This window comes from Notamacropus eugenii, chromosome 3 (genome assembly GCF_028372415.1).
Source record: "Notamacropus eugenii isolate mMacEug1 chromosome 3, mMacEug1.pri_v2, whole genome shotgun sequence".
Classification (NCBI taxonomy): Eukaryota; Metazoa; Chordata; class Mammalia; order Diprotodontia; family Macropodidae; genus Notamacropus; species Notamacropus eugenii.
Window position 1 is genome coordinate 191,339,618 of NC_092874.1, and position 20,326 is coordinate 191,359,943.

The following is a 20,326-nucleotide window of genomic DNA, read 5'->3' on the forward strand; positions in this document are numbered from 1 at the left end:
TTGGTTTTAGTCCTAGTTCCTTTGACTTCTGGAATATCCTATTCCATGCCCTTCAATCCCTTAATGTAGAAGCTGCTAGATCTTGTGTTATCCTGATTGTATTTCCACAATACTTGAATTGTTTCTTTCTAGCTGCTTGCAATATTTTCTCCTTGAACTGGGAACTCTGGAATTTGGCCACAATGTTCCTAGGAGTTTCTCTTTTTGGATCTCTTTCAGACAGTGATCAGTGGATTCTTTCTGTATTTATTTTGCTCCCTGGTTCTAAAATATCAGGGCAGTTTTCCTTGATAATTTCATGAAAGATGATGTCTAGGCTCTTTTTTTAATCATGGCTTTCAGGTAGGCCCATAATTTTTAAATTGTCTCTCCTGGATCTATTTTCCAGGTCAGTTGTTTTTCCAATGAGATATTTCACATTATCTTCCATTTTTTCATTCTTTTAATTTTGTTTGGTGATTTCCTGGTTTCTCATAAAGTCATTGGCCTCCATCCGTTCCACTCTAATTTTGAAAGAACTATTTTCTTCAGTGAGTTTTTGAACCTCCTTTTCCATTTGGCTAATTCTGCTTTTGAAAGCATTCTTCTCCTCATTGGCTTCTTGAACCTCTTTTGCCAATTGAGGTAGCCTATTTTTCAAGGTGTTATTTTCTTCAGCATTTTTTTGGGTCTCCTTTAGCAAGGTGTTGACTTGCTTTTCATGTTTTTCTTGCATCTCTGTCATTTCTCTTCCCAGTTTTTCCCCCTCTGACTTGATTTTCAAAATCCTTTTTGAGCTCTTCCATGGCCTGAGCCCACTGAATATTTATTTTGGATGTTTGGGATACAGAAGCCTTGACTTTTATGTCTTTCACTGATGGTAAGCATTGTTCTTTCTCATCAGAAAGGATGGAAGGAGATATCTGTTCACCAAGAAAGTAACCTTCTATGGTCTTACTTTTTTTTCCCTTTTTTGGGCATTTTCCCAACCAGTTACTTGACTTTTGGGTCCTTTGTCAAGAGTAGGTTATACTCTGGGGACCTGTAAGATACAGTTCCTCCAAGATGGCACAATCAAGAGTGTGCTGATTTGGGTGCAGGGAAGGATTTTTGTGCCCAGAATCTTAGCAGCATTTCCTCTCCACACACCTCTGACCTCCAGTTCCTCCAAGCTAGCACTAGGGGGGTGGGATTCAGTCAAGCTGCAGGGGCAGGGCCTCCATTCAGTGCCAGACAAAGACCAGCTGCCTCAGGGCATCTACACAGGGCTGAGGTAAGACTCAGCTCTTCAATGCCCCCAGGGGTTTTTACAATCCAGCTATGGTCTCAGGCTGCTGTAGGGGCTGCCCTGAGAACTCCTGCCGCCTGCCTGATGTGAAGGCCCTTCTCCCTTCCTGGCCATCACTGACCCCATCACTGACCTTTGGTGCCTGTGGGTTGAGGGATCTGTGGACCCTCCACTGCTTGGACTGGGGATTCTGCAACTGGAGATTCTGCCCCAGAGGGTTGTTCACTGCTGCTTGGCCAGGGCCAGGCTGGGCTCTGCACTCCGAGCTCCACTCAGCATCTGGTGCAACTGATGTTTCCTGTGGGTCTTTCAGGTCACCCTGGGCTGGAAATCTCCTCCACTCTGTTGTTCTCCACTTTTGCTGCTCCAAAATTTGTTGAGAGTCCCTCTCTACAAGTGTTTTATGGGCTGTGTGGGGGCAACCTCTGGATCTGTATCTTTCTACACCATCTTGGCTCCACCTCCCAACATCTGGGTTTTTAAAGGGAGGAGTGAAAGGCGGGGGTTGAGTCTCAGCTGGCCAAACAAACACTTCCAATGAGTAAGTCCCAAAGTAAAACTTTACCTCAGAGCATTTATACATTTTTCAGAAACAGAGGGAATCACAACCGTTGAGAACCAGTGCCTCATTAACTACAGGTGTGGGCCTTCCTACAAATCTCCCCTAATCAAATTCCCCTTAAAGGGCAGGCGCACTAATGGGTATGGAAGATCTTTAACCTCATTAGCATTATAGCCCCATGAAGACATAAGCTCAACCCAGACATTCTCTCCAGAAGTACACAAAGATAAAAAAATATATAATAGGAAAAGATACGAAGAAGTTAGGAGAATAACTATGTTCTTACCTCCTGAGAGTTGATAATTTTTCTGAGTATAATTGCTCAGGTCTCACCTTTGGGGCCTACAGCCCCTCCAGGTATCATAAATTTCCTAATACTCATAGAGATCATCATAGCCTCCATGGAGGGCATTAACAGGTAGAAGAATTAAATGGATTGGGATGACATGGTGGTATGGAGGGAAAAGCCTCCTCTTCCTCCCATATGTTTCTATATGTCAAAATCATAGTGTTTCCCTACCAGCACCTTGACCTTGTCAAATGACATCTGGCAATACTGCTCACACACCCTGATGATGTTTCTCCACTATCATCATAGTTCATTTTTGTACTTCTTAGTACTCTCTCTCCCACTTCAAACAAATAAGCAAATACTTCTGCAATAGGACTGCATTCACTGGAAGCTCTCCCGCTACCTCCACCTCCTCTCCATTCATTTTACTCAAGACTATGGAAAGAAGGTATCCACAATTTTTACTTTGGCTTTCTCCTATCACTCCAGGGAGGTCACTCTCATCCTGCCCAATCTGTTCCAATCCTCTTAAATGAATGGATCAGAACCTAGTGAAGACTCTCTTACTAAGACTGGTGGGGCCATACCCACCCTGAGGATGAAATGAGCACAGAACCAAATTAGGTGGTGTGACCATCACCACCGCAACAACAAACTTGTTCAAAAAGCAAATTTTTTAAAATGGGCATTATTTTCAGATGATTTTGTGTGAGTTTGCCTTATCTCTCCAAGTAGATAATCAGCTCTTTCAAAGCTTAAATTTGGTTTTTAAAAGTCCATTTCTTTTAACTCACCAGAATATTATTTTTAAATCATAAAATTAAATGTATGGGATTACAAAGGAAATCAGTTTGTATTTTTTAAAAGCTATCGAAATATTTTAAAATAATTCATGGACCCCAGCTTAAAAACCCCTGCTACATAGGCTATATATTGTGACACAGATAAAAAATTTTCAAGCAAAATTACTATGATAGAATTTCCTTGAAGTTCTGCCACTTGACATCTTTCTTTGAAATGTTAGCCTTATCTGAACAATAATTCTGATAACATCACTATCATTCAGCAGAGAACCAGGAGGATCAACAGCAGTGTGCTTTAGAGAAAAGTGTTCAGAAGTCAAAAGTTTCAAAGGAAGTAACAATACAGAGGATATCAAAGAATAGGGGAGGTGTACTATAGTGAGGGTGATGATTAAAGTTAACCCTACAATTGGAAATGAAGATGCCAACCCATAAGTGCTACAGTAAAATATTGCTTTAAGAAATTTAATATACAGTTTTAACAGAAATACTAATTTTGTCCAATTGGCTGGCAAAGGTTTGAATAATGCTTATTCATCATCTATGTAATTTTAAATGAATGTTTTTGAATGCTAATTGATCATTAATTGTAAAATAAAGAAATTAGCATGTTCACACATGTAACACACATTCATTGTTAATCAATTAAAAGGGCTTCTATTGTTGACTAAAATTCTTAGTATGGATTACTAATTCATATTTATTAGAAAAATCCATGTTTGTGGAATGGCCTTCTTCAGTTCTAAGTCAATCAAAAGATTAAAATTTTTTTATTTTCATTTATAGAATGATAGTAGCAAGTGATGATTTTGTGTGGCTGGGGTCGTGTCAGGCTAAAACTGATACCAAAGATGAGAAGATGAGCATTACAGAGTTAAGTTTTCCACTGTGGGGCATATCTTAGGATCTTGGGTTGGACCCATAATAGGACACATAGGCTAACCACCACCATGAGTACAGGGACAGAGGTATGGAATTCTCCTTTCCCTTACATTCCTGTAATAAACTATAATAGTTTTTTTTTGGTAGTTTTCAGAGTAGTAATGTAGGACAGAGAGAGAAATGGAGGAATTTCTCTCCTTTGCATCTCTGCAAAGTGCACTATTATTTCTATAGAACGAGAAGAGCCTTGGGAAGGCTTAGAGATGTGTGGTTTCTCAGAACTGTCCTGGATTTAATTTTCTTCATACTTCCTCTGTTCTACAGAAATGTTACATGACAACTTTCAAAGAGTGGTATTTGTTACTTACAAAAAGAAACTAAACTTACAAGGAGAAGCAAAATTAACCTTTTCAGTGACATTTTGTGACCTTTGAGGTTGACAAAATGTCGACATTATCAACATTTAACTAGGGCAAGTTGCTTCAAATACTGTTCATATAATCATGTTTCTTAATCAGTCTCCTCAAAGTACATTGGAGAGCAGAGTGGTTTTCACGTACAGAATGTTGAGCACAGTTGATGCTCATGGCAATTAATTAGTAAATAATGTAATTTGATGTGATTTCTACTTTTAGTGTAAAAAAGGCCATGGTTAAATTAGCATATTTCATTTACAATGATAATATTGTTCCACTGAAGAGGCATAGTTTGCGTACATGAATATGAATGAAGCAGACAGGACTGTAAAATTTGGTTTATCTTATTCACTTTGGTCCACATCTTACCCTTCCGATATTGACAATACGCTATCTCTTCTTTTATTTCTGGCAGTAGTTCCTTGTGATATTCCTCAGTACTTATCCAAAGCAGAACCATTCTTCTAATTAATTCTACTGAGGGAATTTTGGCAGGACTCCATGGAATATTTTGCTCCAGTCAAATGGTTTGTAGATAAAAAACAATTAAGAAGCAGTGATAAGATCATATGGTCAGACACTGTTCTTCTTCCCAATAATTCTGATGAGGAGATCTGATTGCATGAGTTGCTAGAATAATCCTCAAAATCCCCGGTGTTCACTTCATTTGGGTTTAACAGTCTTTAACAACGTAGTAAACAGAGTGGACGGTCTGGGATGCTGCTAGACAACAAGCCAACTATGTACTGGGACTACTTTCTACTCCTCACAGTCACCCTAATTTTGCAGCCCACAGAGGCCGGTAAGTACAATGGAATGGAGACTTTATTTTGTAGACAGATTCAGCTTAGACAATTTTATGTATTTTTAAAAAATACTGACCAGACTAGATTTTTCATAGATCATTAAATAGAACATTTAGGTAAATGCTTTTCCCCAATTCATGGAATTCTGTGAAACTGAATGCACTAAGACTCATGAAGGTAAGAGAGAAGGCACACTCACAAGATTTTCAAGTTCAAGTACATGGCTCCTGCTGGTTCTCCATTCTTAGAGAAGCTTTAGTAAAATATTGATGCCAGCACTTACATAAAATCAAATCCAAAGTAAAATGTAAGCACATGATGTGGGAGAGGTTTTCTTACACCTGAATTTTAAAAATCAATCCAAACTGTAGGAAGGAGTAGGTGTGGTTAAATATAATAATGTTAGCTAACATTTAGATGGTATCACTATTGCTTTACAAATATTATCATATTTGATCCTCACAACAACCCTTGGAGGGAGATGCTATTATTATCCCCATTTTTAAAGATGAGGAAACTGAGGCAAACAGAGTTAAGTGACTTGCCCAGGGTCACACAGCTAGTAAGTGCCTGAGGCCAGATTTGTACTCAGGAGGATGATCCTGACTCCAGGTCCAGCACTCTATCCACTGTGCCACCTAGCTGCCTTTCACAAGAATACGAGATAACTTGTTCACTATCACAAAGTAGAAATTGTACTAGCTTGCATTTATATGGGTTTTTTTAGGTTTACAAGGCACTTGATCTGAAGATTGCTTTAGGCATGAACCCTTGAATTTCTTCTATATATACTTACTTCTACCTTTAATTAAGGGCCTGACTGAGGCCATTGGTTATTATTATCACCATTTTACCTAGGAGGAATCAGAGACTAAGAGGGTAAGTGACTTGTCCAGGGTCATCCCCACCCCCAGCCCTGTGGCTAGCACTGTGCTGTGCACATGGTGGTGCTTAGTAATAATGGACATGAAATATATGAAAGAACAATAATCTCTTTTCACCTTTTATGCTTTTTCTAATCTCTTATATGCATATGCTCTCTCTCATTCCTCCTCCTTTACAGCCTCCCCCCCATTAGAATATTATTCTTAGAAGCCTACGACTATACAAAGTACAGTCGTATGTTTAATTATTACTAAATACTAGTTACTAAATTATTACTAAACTACTGACTTACTAAATTTACTAAGCTACTAAATACTATTAGATTATTACTAAATACTAAAAAAATTACTAAATACATACTAAATCTAAACAAGAATAGAAACCATGGCTTACCTAGTCCTTGTGTGGCCAAGAACTCAAGGAGTAGCTGCTTAATGAATGCTTGATTGATGACTCTCCAGTGAGTCCTTTAAATTTCTTCTGCCTACTCTTCTTCTACCTTTCTTTTAAGGACTTAATTACAGTCATTAGTCAAAAAATAGGGCTTTTTGGTTCTGAAGGACTTTTTTTCATTTTCCTCACCAACTCACCTTAAATTTCCTTGGCACTGTCCTGCAGGAATCCATGGTTGTCTTTGGCTCCTCTTTCACCCATTTGCTTTTGGGTCCTTCTTGCAAGTTTTTTTTTTTTTTACCAGAGTCTGAATTCTAGATTTTCTGGCCTCTACTGCCAGTTTCTACCTTATCTTTCCATTCTTTTCTTGATCCCTTTTGAATCTTTCCTTAGCTTTTCCCAATTCCATTTCCAGTGTCTACCTGACAACTCAGAAAACTCAAATGTCCAGGCTGCCCCTAAGAAGCCTCACCTTAAATCTTTCCTTGATACTTTGGTGAACCCAAGACATCTGCACAGTGGCTCTCTCCATCAATACAGATCACAACCTAGCTATGTTTCTTGTCCATGATATCAGTTCTCCATTCTTAATGTGCTGAAAGATGTCTTTATAACACTTGGACTGTCCAGTTCTTATTCTTAATTTTTACTAAATGACCAGCCATATGTATCTTTGATGAAATATGTTGTGTAACTTCCTGTATTCAGGTCATCAATAGTAGTACACTGTACTCTCAAATAGAAATGGGGGCAACTAAACCATGTGTTAGGATTCTTACAGCTGTAGACTGACTTAGAAAACTACATATTAATGTTATGTAGGTTCTATTGTATTTTTATATATTTTGTTAAATATTTTCTAATTACATTTCTACTGGTTGATTTTTAATAACTCTGCTATAGCCTACTTACACCTATTTTAGTCTTTTCCATTATTAACTGTTAGGTTCCTTAACATTTTGATTCTTCTGAGAACATGGTGATATATGAATTGCAGTTATATAGTCTTATGTGAGGAGAATACTGGTGTACTAAGGAGTTTTGCCACAGTGTACTTATGGTACACATGATAGGTGGATTTCTAAGGGAGAATTAACTGGTTGATTAAATTAAGCTAATTTCTCAATATTTCAATCGTCAGAAACATAAATTTAATATAAAATAGTTGGGAGTCTACCAGCCAAGACAAACCCAGAAACTATATGAACACAATTACAAAGCACTTTTCACACAAATAAAGTTGGATCTAAATAATTGGGAAAATATCAGTTGCTTATGGGTAGGCTGAGCTAACATAATAAAAATGACAGTTCTACCTAAATTAATTTATTTATTCAGTGCCATATCAATTAAACTACCAAAAAGTTCTTTATAGAGGTAGAAAAAATAATAACAAAATTCATCTGGAAGAACAATAGGTTCAGAATATCAAGGTAATTAATTTAAAGAAATGCAAGGGAATATGACCTAGCTGTGCCAGATGTAAAACATATTATATTATATTATAAAGTAGTGATCATCAAAACTACTTGATACCAGCTAAGAAACAGAGTGATGGATCAGTGGAATAATTTAGGTACCCAAGTCATAGTAGTTAATGACAATAGTAATATACTGTTTGACAAAGCCAAAGGCTCCAGTTTCTGGAATATTTGACAAAAACTGTTGGGAAAACTAGAAAATAGTATGGCAGAAACTAGGCATAGACCAGCATCTTACACTACATACCAAGATAAGGTTAAAATGGGTACATGATTTAGACATAAAGGGTGATACTATAAGCAAATTAGGATAGTAAGGAATAGTTTACCTGTCAGATCTATGGAGAACAGAAGAATTTATGACCAAACAAGAGATAGAGAACATTATGAAATACAAAATGGATCATTTTGATTATATTAAATTGAAAAGGTTTTGCACAAAGTCAATGCAATCAAGATTAAAAGGGAAGCAGAAAGTTGGGGAACAATTTTTATAGCCAGTACCTCTGATAAAGGCCTCATTTCTAAAATATAGAGAGAAAACTTAGTCAAATTTATAAGAGTATAAGTCATTCCCCAATTGCTAAATGGTTAAAGGATATAAACAGGCAGTTTTCAGATGAAGAAATTAAAACTATCTATAGTCATACGTAAAAAATGCCTAATTGCTATTCATTAGAGAAATGCAAATTAAAATAACTCTGAGATACCACTTCACAACCATCAGATTGGCTAACATGACAAAACAGGAAAATGATAAATTTTGGGGAAGATGTAGGAAAATTGCACTAATGCACTATTGGTAGAGTTGTGAATTGATCCAACCACCCTATATAGGAACTATACCCAAAGGACTATAAAACTATATATACCTTTTGATCCAGAAATGCCAATACTAGTTCTGTATCCCAAAGAGATCACAAAAAAAGGGAAAAGGACCCACATATACAAAAATATTTATAGCAACTCTTTTTGTGGTGGCCAAGAACTAGAAACTGAGTAGATGCCCATCAACTGGGGAATGAGTGAACAAGTTGTGGTATGTGGTACGGAATACTATTGTCCCATAAGAGCTGATGAATTTCAGAAAAACCTGGAAAGATTTACTGATGCTGAGTGACGTGAGCAGAACCAGGAGAACATGGTACACAGTAACAGCAACACTGTGCAATGACAAACTTTGCAATGCAATGATCTAAGGCAGTTCCAGGGGACTCGAGATGAAGAATGCTATTCACATCCAGAGAAAGAACCATGGAGTCTGAATGCACATCAAAATATACTATTTTCTCTTTTATTTATTTTTTCTTTCTTGTAGTTTTTCCCTTTTGTTCTGATTCTTCTTTCACAACATGACTTACATAGAAATATGTGTAATATAATTGTATATGTATACTCTATATTAGATTATAGACTGTCTTGGGGTGGGGAGAGGGAAGAAATTTAAACTAAAGGTCTTATGAAAGTGAATGTTGAAAACTACAAATTAATTAATTATTTAAGAAAACAAAAACAAAAAAACACAGATTTAGATTCTTAGACCCGAGAGAAACATTAGGGTCATCTATTCAAAATTCTTCATGTTACAAGTGAGGAAACAGGAGCCCAGGGAGATTAAGTGTGTGACCCAAGGTCACATAGCTAGAAAGTGTTAGATCTAAAAAATATATCCCCTCATTCATAGCCCATATAGTTCTCACTATTTCATACTTACTACCAACTAGTACCTGTCAGTGAATTTCTACAACTGTGTTGTATTTTTAAATTTTTTTTTGGATTTTTTTAATCAGTGGCTAAGTACCAGTTAATATTTCTGTCAAAGTAGATTGTCTTGTATAAGATGACAAATGATTCCTTTTCACAGTAACTCAATCAGTTAATATAATATATATATAATAATAATTATTGATTATGCACTTGTTAAACACCAACCTCTACTAGGGGGTCAGAGCCACGAAGACAAAAATGAGAATCCCTACCCTTGAGGAGGTTACCTTCTATCAGTGGAGGTTATATATCCTATATGATGTAATATATATTATATAGATATATAGATATCATATATCTGTTATCTATATATTATGCATATAGAGGGAGATAGCTACTTAGCATAGTAGAGTGCTAGAGTTTGTAATGGTAATATATACATATACAATACATATATACATATATAAAATACATATACATGTATTATACATCAATATGTATATATATATGTATGTGTATAGATATACAGATGGAAGGAAGGAAGGAAGGAAGGAAGGAAGGAAGGAAGGAAGGAAGGAAGGAAGGAAGGAAGGAAGGAAGGAAGATAACTTGGGACATGTATTTTCATTTTGTGTATGTGTGTGTGTGTGTGTGTGTGTGTGTGTGTGTGTGTGACAGAGAGAGAGAGAGAGAGAGAGCTGAGTCTAAATCCAGCCTCAGCTGTGTGACTATGGGCAAGCTACTTAATCTCTGCTTGCCTCAATTTCCTCATTTATAAAATGGAGATGAAAATAATGACAATTTTAGATAATGACTTGGTTATATAACACATCCAGTGAACTGGTAAGGGTACACTGGTAGATGTTAGCTAGTAGAAGTTTGAAGTGTAAGTTCACATATACATATACATATGTATACACACATGTACATATGCATATATAATATATAATTAGCATGTATAATACATACTATAAATACATATAACACATACAGTATACATAGTAGTATGTATACAACTAGATATACACATATACACACACGTGTGTATAGGTAGTTGTTCAGTAATCTTAGTCCTGTTTGACTCTTTGTGACCCCATTTGGGATTTTCTTGGCAAAGATACTGGATCGGTTTGCCATTTCCTTCTCCAGCTCATTTTACAGAAGAGGAACTGAGGCAAACAGTGCCCAAGGGTAGATTTGAATTCATGAAGATGAGTCCTTCTGATTCCAGACCCAGCCCTCTATCCACTGTGCCACCTAGCTACACATGTATGTGTGTATGCATGCATATATACACACATGTACACAGACATATGCATACATGCATACATAATGCCATTTGGAGGAGCAGGCATCAGCAAATGGGGGAAGCAGGAAAAAATTGATATAAAAGATGGTGCCTGAAGTGCACTTTGAAGGAAACTAGGGATTCTGAGAGGGGAACAGCCAGCACAAGGAGAAAGAAGATGTATGAAGAGCATGAAGAAAGGTCAGTTTGTTTCACTGTAGAGTGTGTGAAGGGGAATGAAGTTTAATAAAGCTCAAAAGATAGGATGAACTGAGGTAGTGAAGAGCTTCAGATGCTAAAGGAACTTGTAATAGACAGCCAGTAGGGCTTATTAATCAATCAATAAACATTTATTAAGTACATACCATGTACCAGGCACTGTGGTAATTCTGGGGATACAAAAAAAGAGACAAAATACAGTCTTTACCCTCAAGGATCTTACCTACAATCTAATGGGAAGAAAGAGGGTAATGAGAAAGTCAGTTCTATAAGACAGGATAATCAATCCCTTGGGGAAGATTGGAAAGGGGAGACACAGGAGGTAGAGAGACCAGTTAGGAAATTATTGCATTTGTTCAGATAAGCAAAATAGAGAAATTCCTCCCTATAGAATAAAAAACACTTCAAGGAAAATTTTGTTTGTATTTTTGAACAGCACCTTGCATTTTTTTCCCTTAATAGTAACAGCTTTTGCAAAGAACTTTAGAAACATTATCTGATTTTGTCCTCACATCAACCTTGAAAAGTAGGTGCTATTTTCATTCCCATTTTATAAATGACAACACTGAGGCAAAGAGGTTAGATGGCTTGTCCATGGTGACTCAGCTAGTCAATGTCTGCTGTTGGATATGACCTCAGATCTTCCGGATTCCAGCCTCAGTATTCCACCACCTACCTGCCTCTTTTCTTGCTTGGGACATGTGTTTTCATCATTTCTACTTCTGTGGAGATGCAAACTAGTAACTACTCGCATAAGGTACTCTAGGCACATCTGTGAAAAATCCAGAAAAGAATGTTCATTATTAGAAATCAATAATGACTCTAAAGAAGAGACATTATCATCTGCTTTGACTCTAAACTCTAAGAATCATGGGACTATCCATCTGACGCACAGCTGAAATGTTACTTATGTGTTGTCTCTCCTACTAGAATGGAGTTCCTAGAGAGCAGAAATTGTCTTACTTTTTTATTTGCATCCCAAGCACAATGTTATACATCTAGTAAGTTTTTAATAAATGATTCATTCATTCATCCATCCATCAGAATAACTACTAGTATAAAAACTCTTCCTCCCTCCACTGATCATTAACAGTGCATCGATAGATTAAAGACTTAGAGAGATGCCTGGAGCACTGAGACATTAAATTACTTTTTGAGGGCCACACGGCTAATAGTCAGTTCTGCTATAACATGGAACCGTTGTTCCCAAAAAGCACTGTGCTAAGCAAAAAGTCATGAAATAAAAACTATAGGGCTTATGGGGAAAATGGCATCAGGGATACAACAGTCAAAAGCTTCATTATTGACACACACATAAAAATGATGAGAACCTAATAAAAACAGGAGAACAGTTTTATACATAGTAAATAGTTTAAAAATCTATAAATAATACAAAAAATAGCAGCAGTGTCCCTGACCTCTGGCTACTGCTTGGATAGGGCTGTGTTAACAAAGTTGATGGTTGAAGGTGACAGGGCAGACTTGGTCAGCATCAATTGACCCACCTGAGAGCGGGCCCCGGGATGGAAAGTGGGGATAGGGAGTGGATCAGAGTTGCGGAACAGCCTTCCTCTGTCCTCAGCTCCTATCACACATGAAGACACACAGTAAATACAGTACTTTACCTTGAAAATGACCTGAAGTTTGTTTGTGGAGGTGGACATGGGAAGGTGGTAAATTATTGTGAAATGTGGCTATCCACCCTTGCAGAATAACATTCAGTGAACTGAGGTAGCTGATAGATGTTTGGTGCGTATGTGTGTCTGTTTTGAGTTCAGTTCAGCTGGGTGTAGCTTTCTTTTTCTCCCTGACAAAATCTCACATAAGTAAACCAAAATTCAAGTCATATTCAAATTGTATTACATCAATAACATTGGAAGAAATTTGCATTTTCAAAACAAGTGTTATGGCAGAGTTGACTGTGTCAGAGAAAGGATTTGAAGCCAAATCTTTCTTATCTTGTATTTTCAGGTGCAGAACCATTAATGGGGGAAAGGACCAACTTCATTAAAATAGAATCTCCTAAGGAATTTCAATCCATAAATTTTGAAAATGGAAAGTTACTCAGTTTTCCTAAGACTATAAAACATGAACAGATGAGTGAGTATATTTTTGCATTCAAGTTCACGAAATTGAAAAATTGAGAAATATATTTTTCTCATTTTATGCATTTTCAAATAAAATAATTGTTATAACTGAGATGAATGAAAACCCCAAGAGGTAGAATTACTGGGTAATTAATAATAAATTTATTAGTTGGGCTAGTCAGCGATCAATAAAATGATCATCAGTGATTTTGATAACCAAGGGAAACCCTGAAATGCCTTAAATCCTGTCTGAAAGGGAATTCCTCTGACAAAAAGCAACCTTGATTGGTGAACTTTTAATGAGAAATTGGGCTAAAAGTTCTTTTGCTAAGAATCTGGCTTGCCTCCAGCAATCTAGGCAGGGGAAGCTGTCTCCATCTGGACCCCTCTGCCTGGTTTTCTCCTTCATAAGCTAGATCACCCTAAACTCGAATGAAGGAGAGCAAGGACAGGGGTTCTTTCCCTCAGGGTAAGGGCTTTCTCAGACTGGATTCTATTTATACTCTAACCAAAAATTAGGTCTCCTAGTTGTGTAGGATGCCACCCAAAATTGAGGAGCACATTCCTTGAGGGCTAGATGCAATCTTCTCAATCAGCCATGAGACTGACTGACCTTGACAGAATTTGAGTCTTTGTGTGTTCGTCCTTCATTGTTGAAGAAGACCATGCCATCAGAGAAATAATGACATCACTTGCACTTGACTGTTTTTGAGTGAGGGAGGGCTGTGCACGTCACCAACCTCACTTCTCCTGCAGAGTCTTCTTTGAATCCAGTGACCAGCTATTCATCAGGATGACTAGAGATGACCCAGGATGAGGCAATTTGGATTAAGTGACTTGCCCACCGTCACACAGCTAGTGAGTGTGCAGTGTCTGAGGGGAGATTTGAACTCAGGTCCTCCTGACTCCTGGTGCTCTATCTCACTGCACCACCTAGCTGCCCTGAGCCTTTATATAAAACAGAAAGAAAGAGCATAGACTACAATTAATAATTAGTTTTTACTACAATAGTATAATATTAATTTCTCTTATTCTCCCTTTGATTCACTTGAGAGACAGAGTCTCCCAAGTGGATCACTAACTGCTATGACAAATGCTTTATTATTTAAACCATCGGGTTTATGATGGGAAATAGTGAGAGAGGGAGAGGGAAAGAGATTGACCAACACATTGACAGAAGCCATTTGAGGCAGTCCTCTTTGCCAAGAATGCCTTAACGGCAAAATCTCTTTCTCAGTAATCCATTCCCACTGTCCATTTCATCAGGACTCAACTCGCACTATTATCTGGTTTCTGCAACATCTCTTGATGTAGTCCTTTAGTCGTCTGGAGATCTCTTCTCTTAGACTTTCTGACATGGGTGGGCTTCCAGGGCAGCTTCTAGCAGATTTACTTCTCTGGTTCGGGTCACTTGCAGAGATCCTTTTCCCTGTTAAAATCTCTTGCAAAATAGATCTTGTTTAGAGTTTTTGCAGGTATTTGTCTGGGCTTGTGGGGAGAGCTCTAGAAGTCCCTACTTCTACTCCACCCCCAGATTAGATCTTAATACAATTCCAGTTTGTTTTGCTAAAAACCAGATCAGGTTATTATAACTCTAATAAGAACATCAAATTAGAAATCTCTTAACCAGAGGATTTACATTTTTTCATACTCCTTGTTGCTTGTATCCTTGTATCAACCTGCCAGCATCAGGTTAAAGGGAGTGTCTGAAAGAATCTATGAGGATCTGACTTGTAGAATGAGCCCTCTTGGTTATGAATTGATGTTTTCCAATATAGCTATGTAGCCTAAAAAGTAACTTTTAAACTGGCGTTGACTCTGTCATCATTTAAACTCTGCTGTTCATCTATTTCATTCCTTACCTTGAATTCAAGTCCCAGAAAGGGAAGGAGCTTTAGTTTATTACTTATAATTGTCTTGTGATGGAAGTTAGCAAATTGTTGTGTTGATATATTTAAGAAATTCAAATGATAACTGAAAAATTAGAAAACTATGAACTTAATTTTATATTTGGCAACTTATTAGTATTTATTCTTATTACTATGTATTATTACTATTATTATTTTAAATGAAATTTTCACTTTAGCTCTTTATTTTGTTTACTCTAGTTATTTATTTTTAGCTGCTCATTCCCCCCCTTAAAAGGATGAGAGTCTGCTAAAAAAAACGAATAATAGAAGACTTTTTATAAGAAGATGATCTCTACTACAAAAATTAGTTCTCTTACAAGTCACCAAATTAACTTCAATTGTAGCAAAAGATTCTGGGATGGGATGTATAAAAATATTAAGTAATCAATTTCAAAACAGTCCATTTCAAATAAGTTCTTTGTAACATTTGTACTTAAAACATGCTCAATACTCAGGTGATAATTCCAAATTAAATAATAACCCTGAACAAAATTGACTTTTCTCATTTAGGTAACACAAGATAGTCTAGAAATTTCTCTACTCTAAAGAAATTGATTGCACTAAAATCATTTTTTTCAAAACAAAACTGAAGATGTTTCTGATTTAGTGTTAATAAGAAACAGAACAATAGCTTGGTCCCATAAACTGTCACATCAATACCCAATGATTCCTATAACATTTTGAAATATTTAAGGACTTTATTTTGTACATAATTATAAGTAACTAGTGACAGGCAAATGACAAGCCCAAGTACTCACCTACTTAGTTGTTTAGGATATAGAAAGGACTGATTCTAATACCTGCATCAGCATTACCACAGTACTAGTTTATGAGATAAAAAATCAATATTATGTTTACTGATCACTTGCCATGATTATAGAAATTTGCTGTAAAAGGAAAACGGAGACATAGCTATAGTAAGGAGGAAATATTCCCCTAACTTGGTGTCAATCCCAGGTAAAAATCACATAGACAGGCAAATGTATTGAAAAAACTGCCATAGTCAGGCTTAAAGTCAACCAAGTTGTATACTTTCCATTCAAAGGGAAATGTTAACACTGGGGATGTTGCAGCAATAAAATCTTACCTCAGCCCATACCAAGAGTTGTTCATAGATGTCAGTCCCATAGGATTACTGGTATCATTGGCTCAATAGCATTTTTTGATGATCATGTCTGGAACCAGATTCAGAATAATATCAATTACAGTCCCTTAAAATCTAACCTTAAACAGCAACCTCCAATAATCATAACTTTGGGTGGATTCAGTTATTAATATTAAGCAATATTCACATATTGCTGGGAATAAGTATTGACTATAGTCTCAAACTGGAAACAGAATGAGATTCATCATTTTTTAAAAATCACAGTTTGACTTGGCCTGGTTAAAAAGATTTTCTATGAGAGGGAGAAACAAGGGCATGAATATAGCAGTATCAACAGTGGTTCTCCAGACTTCCAGACCTAAGGTTCAGAATGAGTATAAGCTGCCAACTATATGGAAAGATATCATAGCCAGACTCAAAATTAACCAGGTGGGCAGATTTCTTTTATCAGAAAATGAATTAAGAGAGTTCAATCCTAGCCTTCTCAATGTCATCCTCCCAACTTTAATTCCCAGGGACAGATATCTACTGACCTTAGATCTCAAATACCACTCCCTTTAAGGCGCTGGCATTTTTAATGAAGATAACCTAAAAACAACAAAACTAAAAATGGAGCTCAAAAAGAACATTCAGTGTCCCTAAAGGTTTCATTTCAAAAAGCAAAGTCTCACAAATCACAACAGAGCTGGGCACACTTGTTATCAATACTCTCAAATTGTTGCAAAAAGAAAATAACTAGCCAATAAAAATTTATCAGGCCTTCTAAAAAAATCACACAAAAGATTTTTATTTAACATTTCTTTCTCTTATTATTTCTCTTTCCCAAAAACAGCTTTATCTCATCCATAAAAAGGCAGTCATTGGGATCTAATGATGTAATAGCATTCTGTAAATTCAATAGAGAGTGAATATATGATAGCTATAAACTTCTAGACTGGTAAATATTTCTCTCTTATTCAGCCCTTAAAGCAAAAATAAATCTGGAGTTTGTTAAGACCAAGTTGCTTAGAATATAATTTCAGTATAGACCACTCTAGGTATAGTTTCAGAATTCACACTAATCTTATACTATAAACAAATTCCTAACTACCACTCCCCTTAATTCTAATTCTACCACCTTTCTTAAATTCTAAGAGAGACATATTCACTTAAATTGAGACTTAAATAAATTCAGTTATATCTGAATCTACTTTTTGAGTGGTATCATACGGTTACCTGCCCCTCTGGCTTTTTTACTTCCTTCACCTGCCAGACAGACTAAGAGCAAAACCCAGGTCTTGATTGGATGAGAAGTGAACTCATGCTGCCTTAGGACAGAAGCAGGTGGGAGGTGATGTGCTTGGTTACAGCTTTCTGATCACAGGTCAGAGACCAGAGAATAGACTTTTCAACTCAAGAGATGACTGTATCTGGCACAGTAATGGAGTATATTGGAAAGACACTTGGAAGCTACATGACTGAGATGAGTCCATGGACAAACAGTATTCCAGAACCTGAATCTCCTAAGAGGAGAATTTTCTAGGCTGTCTAATCCCCAAATCTAGCCTTCTAGTGAGAGAAAAGAGATTTCTTGGGGACTTATCAGCCTCTGTGTTTTACTTGAGTATAATATTAAATCCAAAATTTCATCAATCTGATCTTCTAGAGAAAGTAGAGAAATTTCTGGGCAGCAGAGAAAAGAGAGTGGAGAGAAAAGAGTAATATCCACCTGACTTCTATAGCTAGAGGATTAATAAAGTCTTATGGCATGAGAGTACTTTCTTCTTCCCTCTTAACTATGACTTATTCAGACAATGTGGGTTGGCTGAAAATATAGTCGATTGCATGTCTAGTGGCCCTGAAGTTTGTTTGCTTTATGAAAAGTTTGCTTTTGAAAGACTATGTAGGAAGAACTCTGTGGAAGAGAGGGATTCCAGAGGATTATTAGAGTGTGTCCCTATAGGAAGCCCCAAATTCATTTTTCTTATAAGGGGAGTCCAAGTCAGATAGTAACACTGAATTCAAATGACTTTGTGACTTCTATTGAAAAAAGTGGAAACAACAAGAGAGAGGAGAATTATGTTAATCATTTATGATCTAGTGTGAATGCTTTCATGAGTTTTTTTGTATTTGTTTATGGGCTTCTGTGAGTACCTTCTATCTTCTGTATTTTCTGCAAGGTGAAAGAAAGGCATTTGTAAGCCTGAGTGCTTTCTGGGGACCCTGTAACCCAAATTTGTGAAAACACAAAGACTTGAGTTGTTCGTGAGTTTTATTTGGAGATTTTCCCAAAGCAAACTGAGGGAAAGCAATGAAACAAACAAAAAAAAGAATATGACCTTTCATTTTTAGACATTTTTAGTTATTACTCTTATTATAAAAGCTATCAATCAAATTGTAGATATGCAAATGATTTTAAGCTTCTTGAAGGCAGTGACTGTTATTTAAATTCCCATTTCATTTTTGTTATTACATTTCTATTTAATAATAACTATCTATGATATTACAGTAACTAACCATAATTGATATTATACTGGTCAATATCAGTTCATTTAACACAATGAGCCCTTTATATTAAAAATTAAAATAGTATTAGTAATGACTATCTTTGCATGGCACTTTAAGGTTTACAAAATGCTTTACATGTTGTCTCATTGTATCCTCACAACAACCATTAGAGGGAGGTGCTATTATTATCTCCATGTTGTATATAGGGAACTGAAGCTGATAGAAGTTAAGTGACTTACCCAGAGTCACACAGTGTTTGAGGACAAATTTGAACTCAGGTCTTCCTAATTTCCAACATTCTATCCACTATCCTAACTAGCCTTCTGGATACCAAGAAGCTTCATAATTGTCCTAATTTAAAAAAAATATTATGGTACATGCCCATATGTTTAAATCATTGTTTTTCTTCTTTGCACATGTAGAAGTAACTCAAGCAAGCATGTCATAACTTAAGCAGGAAAAATGAAAGGTAAATCTAAGGGAGAGATAATAAAAGTTGGGTAGCCATCCATATGCTACAATCTACTTTGGACTTCATGACCACTTTTGACACAGCATATTATTTGAAGCAGATGATATTTTAATAGACAGGAGAAGATTTGTTTCTGATATGGCAGTTATTCTTGAGTCAGTTGAGAGCCATGAGATTTGAGATAGCAAAAACAAACAAAAACACATCAAGAAGAATGAGAAAAGGATAAGGCATGTAATGGAAACAATTTAATCCCAAATTATTTAAATAAGTTGTTCATTTTTTAATGGAAACTAGTCAGTAAGAATGACATTGATACCCATTATACTAATTGTATCCAGAAATTTAACTGATATAAACTAATTCTCATACCAAGAAGACCAAAAAAGCCTAGCTGCCCCTGTCAGCAAATACCTAATTTAGGAAAGAAGGAAAGATATGAACATTTATTAAATGCCTGCTATGTGTCAAGCACTGTGCTAAGCACTTTACAAATATTATTTCATTTGATATTCACAACTATTGCTATTATTGAGGTTGCTATTATTATCCTCATTTCATGAGGAACCTTAGGCAAACAGAGATTAAGCGACTTGCCCAGGTTCACACAGCTAGTAAATTTCTGAGAATGGTTTTGAACTCAGACTCCAGACCTTCTATCCACTATACCATCTAGCTGCCAAAGAAAGTTGCCAAAGAAAATACTGGCTAGAATATAAACTTGTTTGTAAAACCTTACAAAGAAGGATAATGGATAATTATCAACAATATGATGCCATAAAGGAGAGAAAAGCAGTGTAGGGCAAAACTAATTGAAAGAAACTTTGTCAAAAGATTCAGAATCATACCAGGGGCATTCAAAGACAAAAATGAAAGAAAGAATGTTAAAAATCTGCAAAAAATATTTAATCAAATTTTCTTCTCCATCAAGCATTGTGGAATCAACATATTTAGACCCTAACATCACAGTTCTAGATAGCTTATAGAAGAGGTAGAAATGTACCCAAAAACTTAAAATAGGAAAAGCAAATAGATTGAGCCAAGTATATGTAGAGATCTGTATTAGAGATGATACACTTTTGACATCATTGAAGGACAGATACAGAAGGCATCTGAAAGATGGAAAGATACCAAAGGTACAAGAGAAAAAATCTCAGGTCTAATTAATGCTGAAAAGAGCCACTGGAAGATTATCAATAACTACTGATGCATATCCTTCCTCTCTCATCTATACACAATCTTGATAAGCTTCTCCTATACATGA

General features: G+C 36.3%; 1 protein-coding gene across 1 annotated transcript in view; it reads left to right on the forward strand.

Annotated features, from left to right (window-relative positions):
* Window positions 1-4,867: 4,867 nt before the first annotated feature.
* Window positions 4,868-20,326, forward strand: part of LOC140533653 (uncharacterized) — a 146,444-nt gene continuing 130,985 nt past the window's right edge. Inside the window, exons 1-2 of the mRNA XM_072653674.1 lie at window positions 4,868-5,024; window positions 12,973-13,101. Of these exons, the coding sequence (XP_072509775.1) occupies window positions 4,940-5,024; window positions 12,973-13,101 (214 nt within the window). The 5' untranslated portion in view covers window positions 4,868-4,939. The remainder of the gene's footprint in view (window positions 5,025-12,972; window positions 13,102-20,326) is intronic.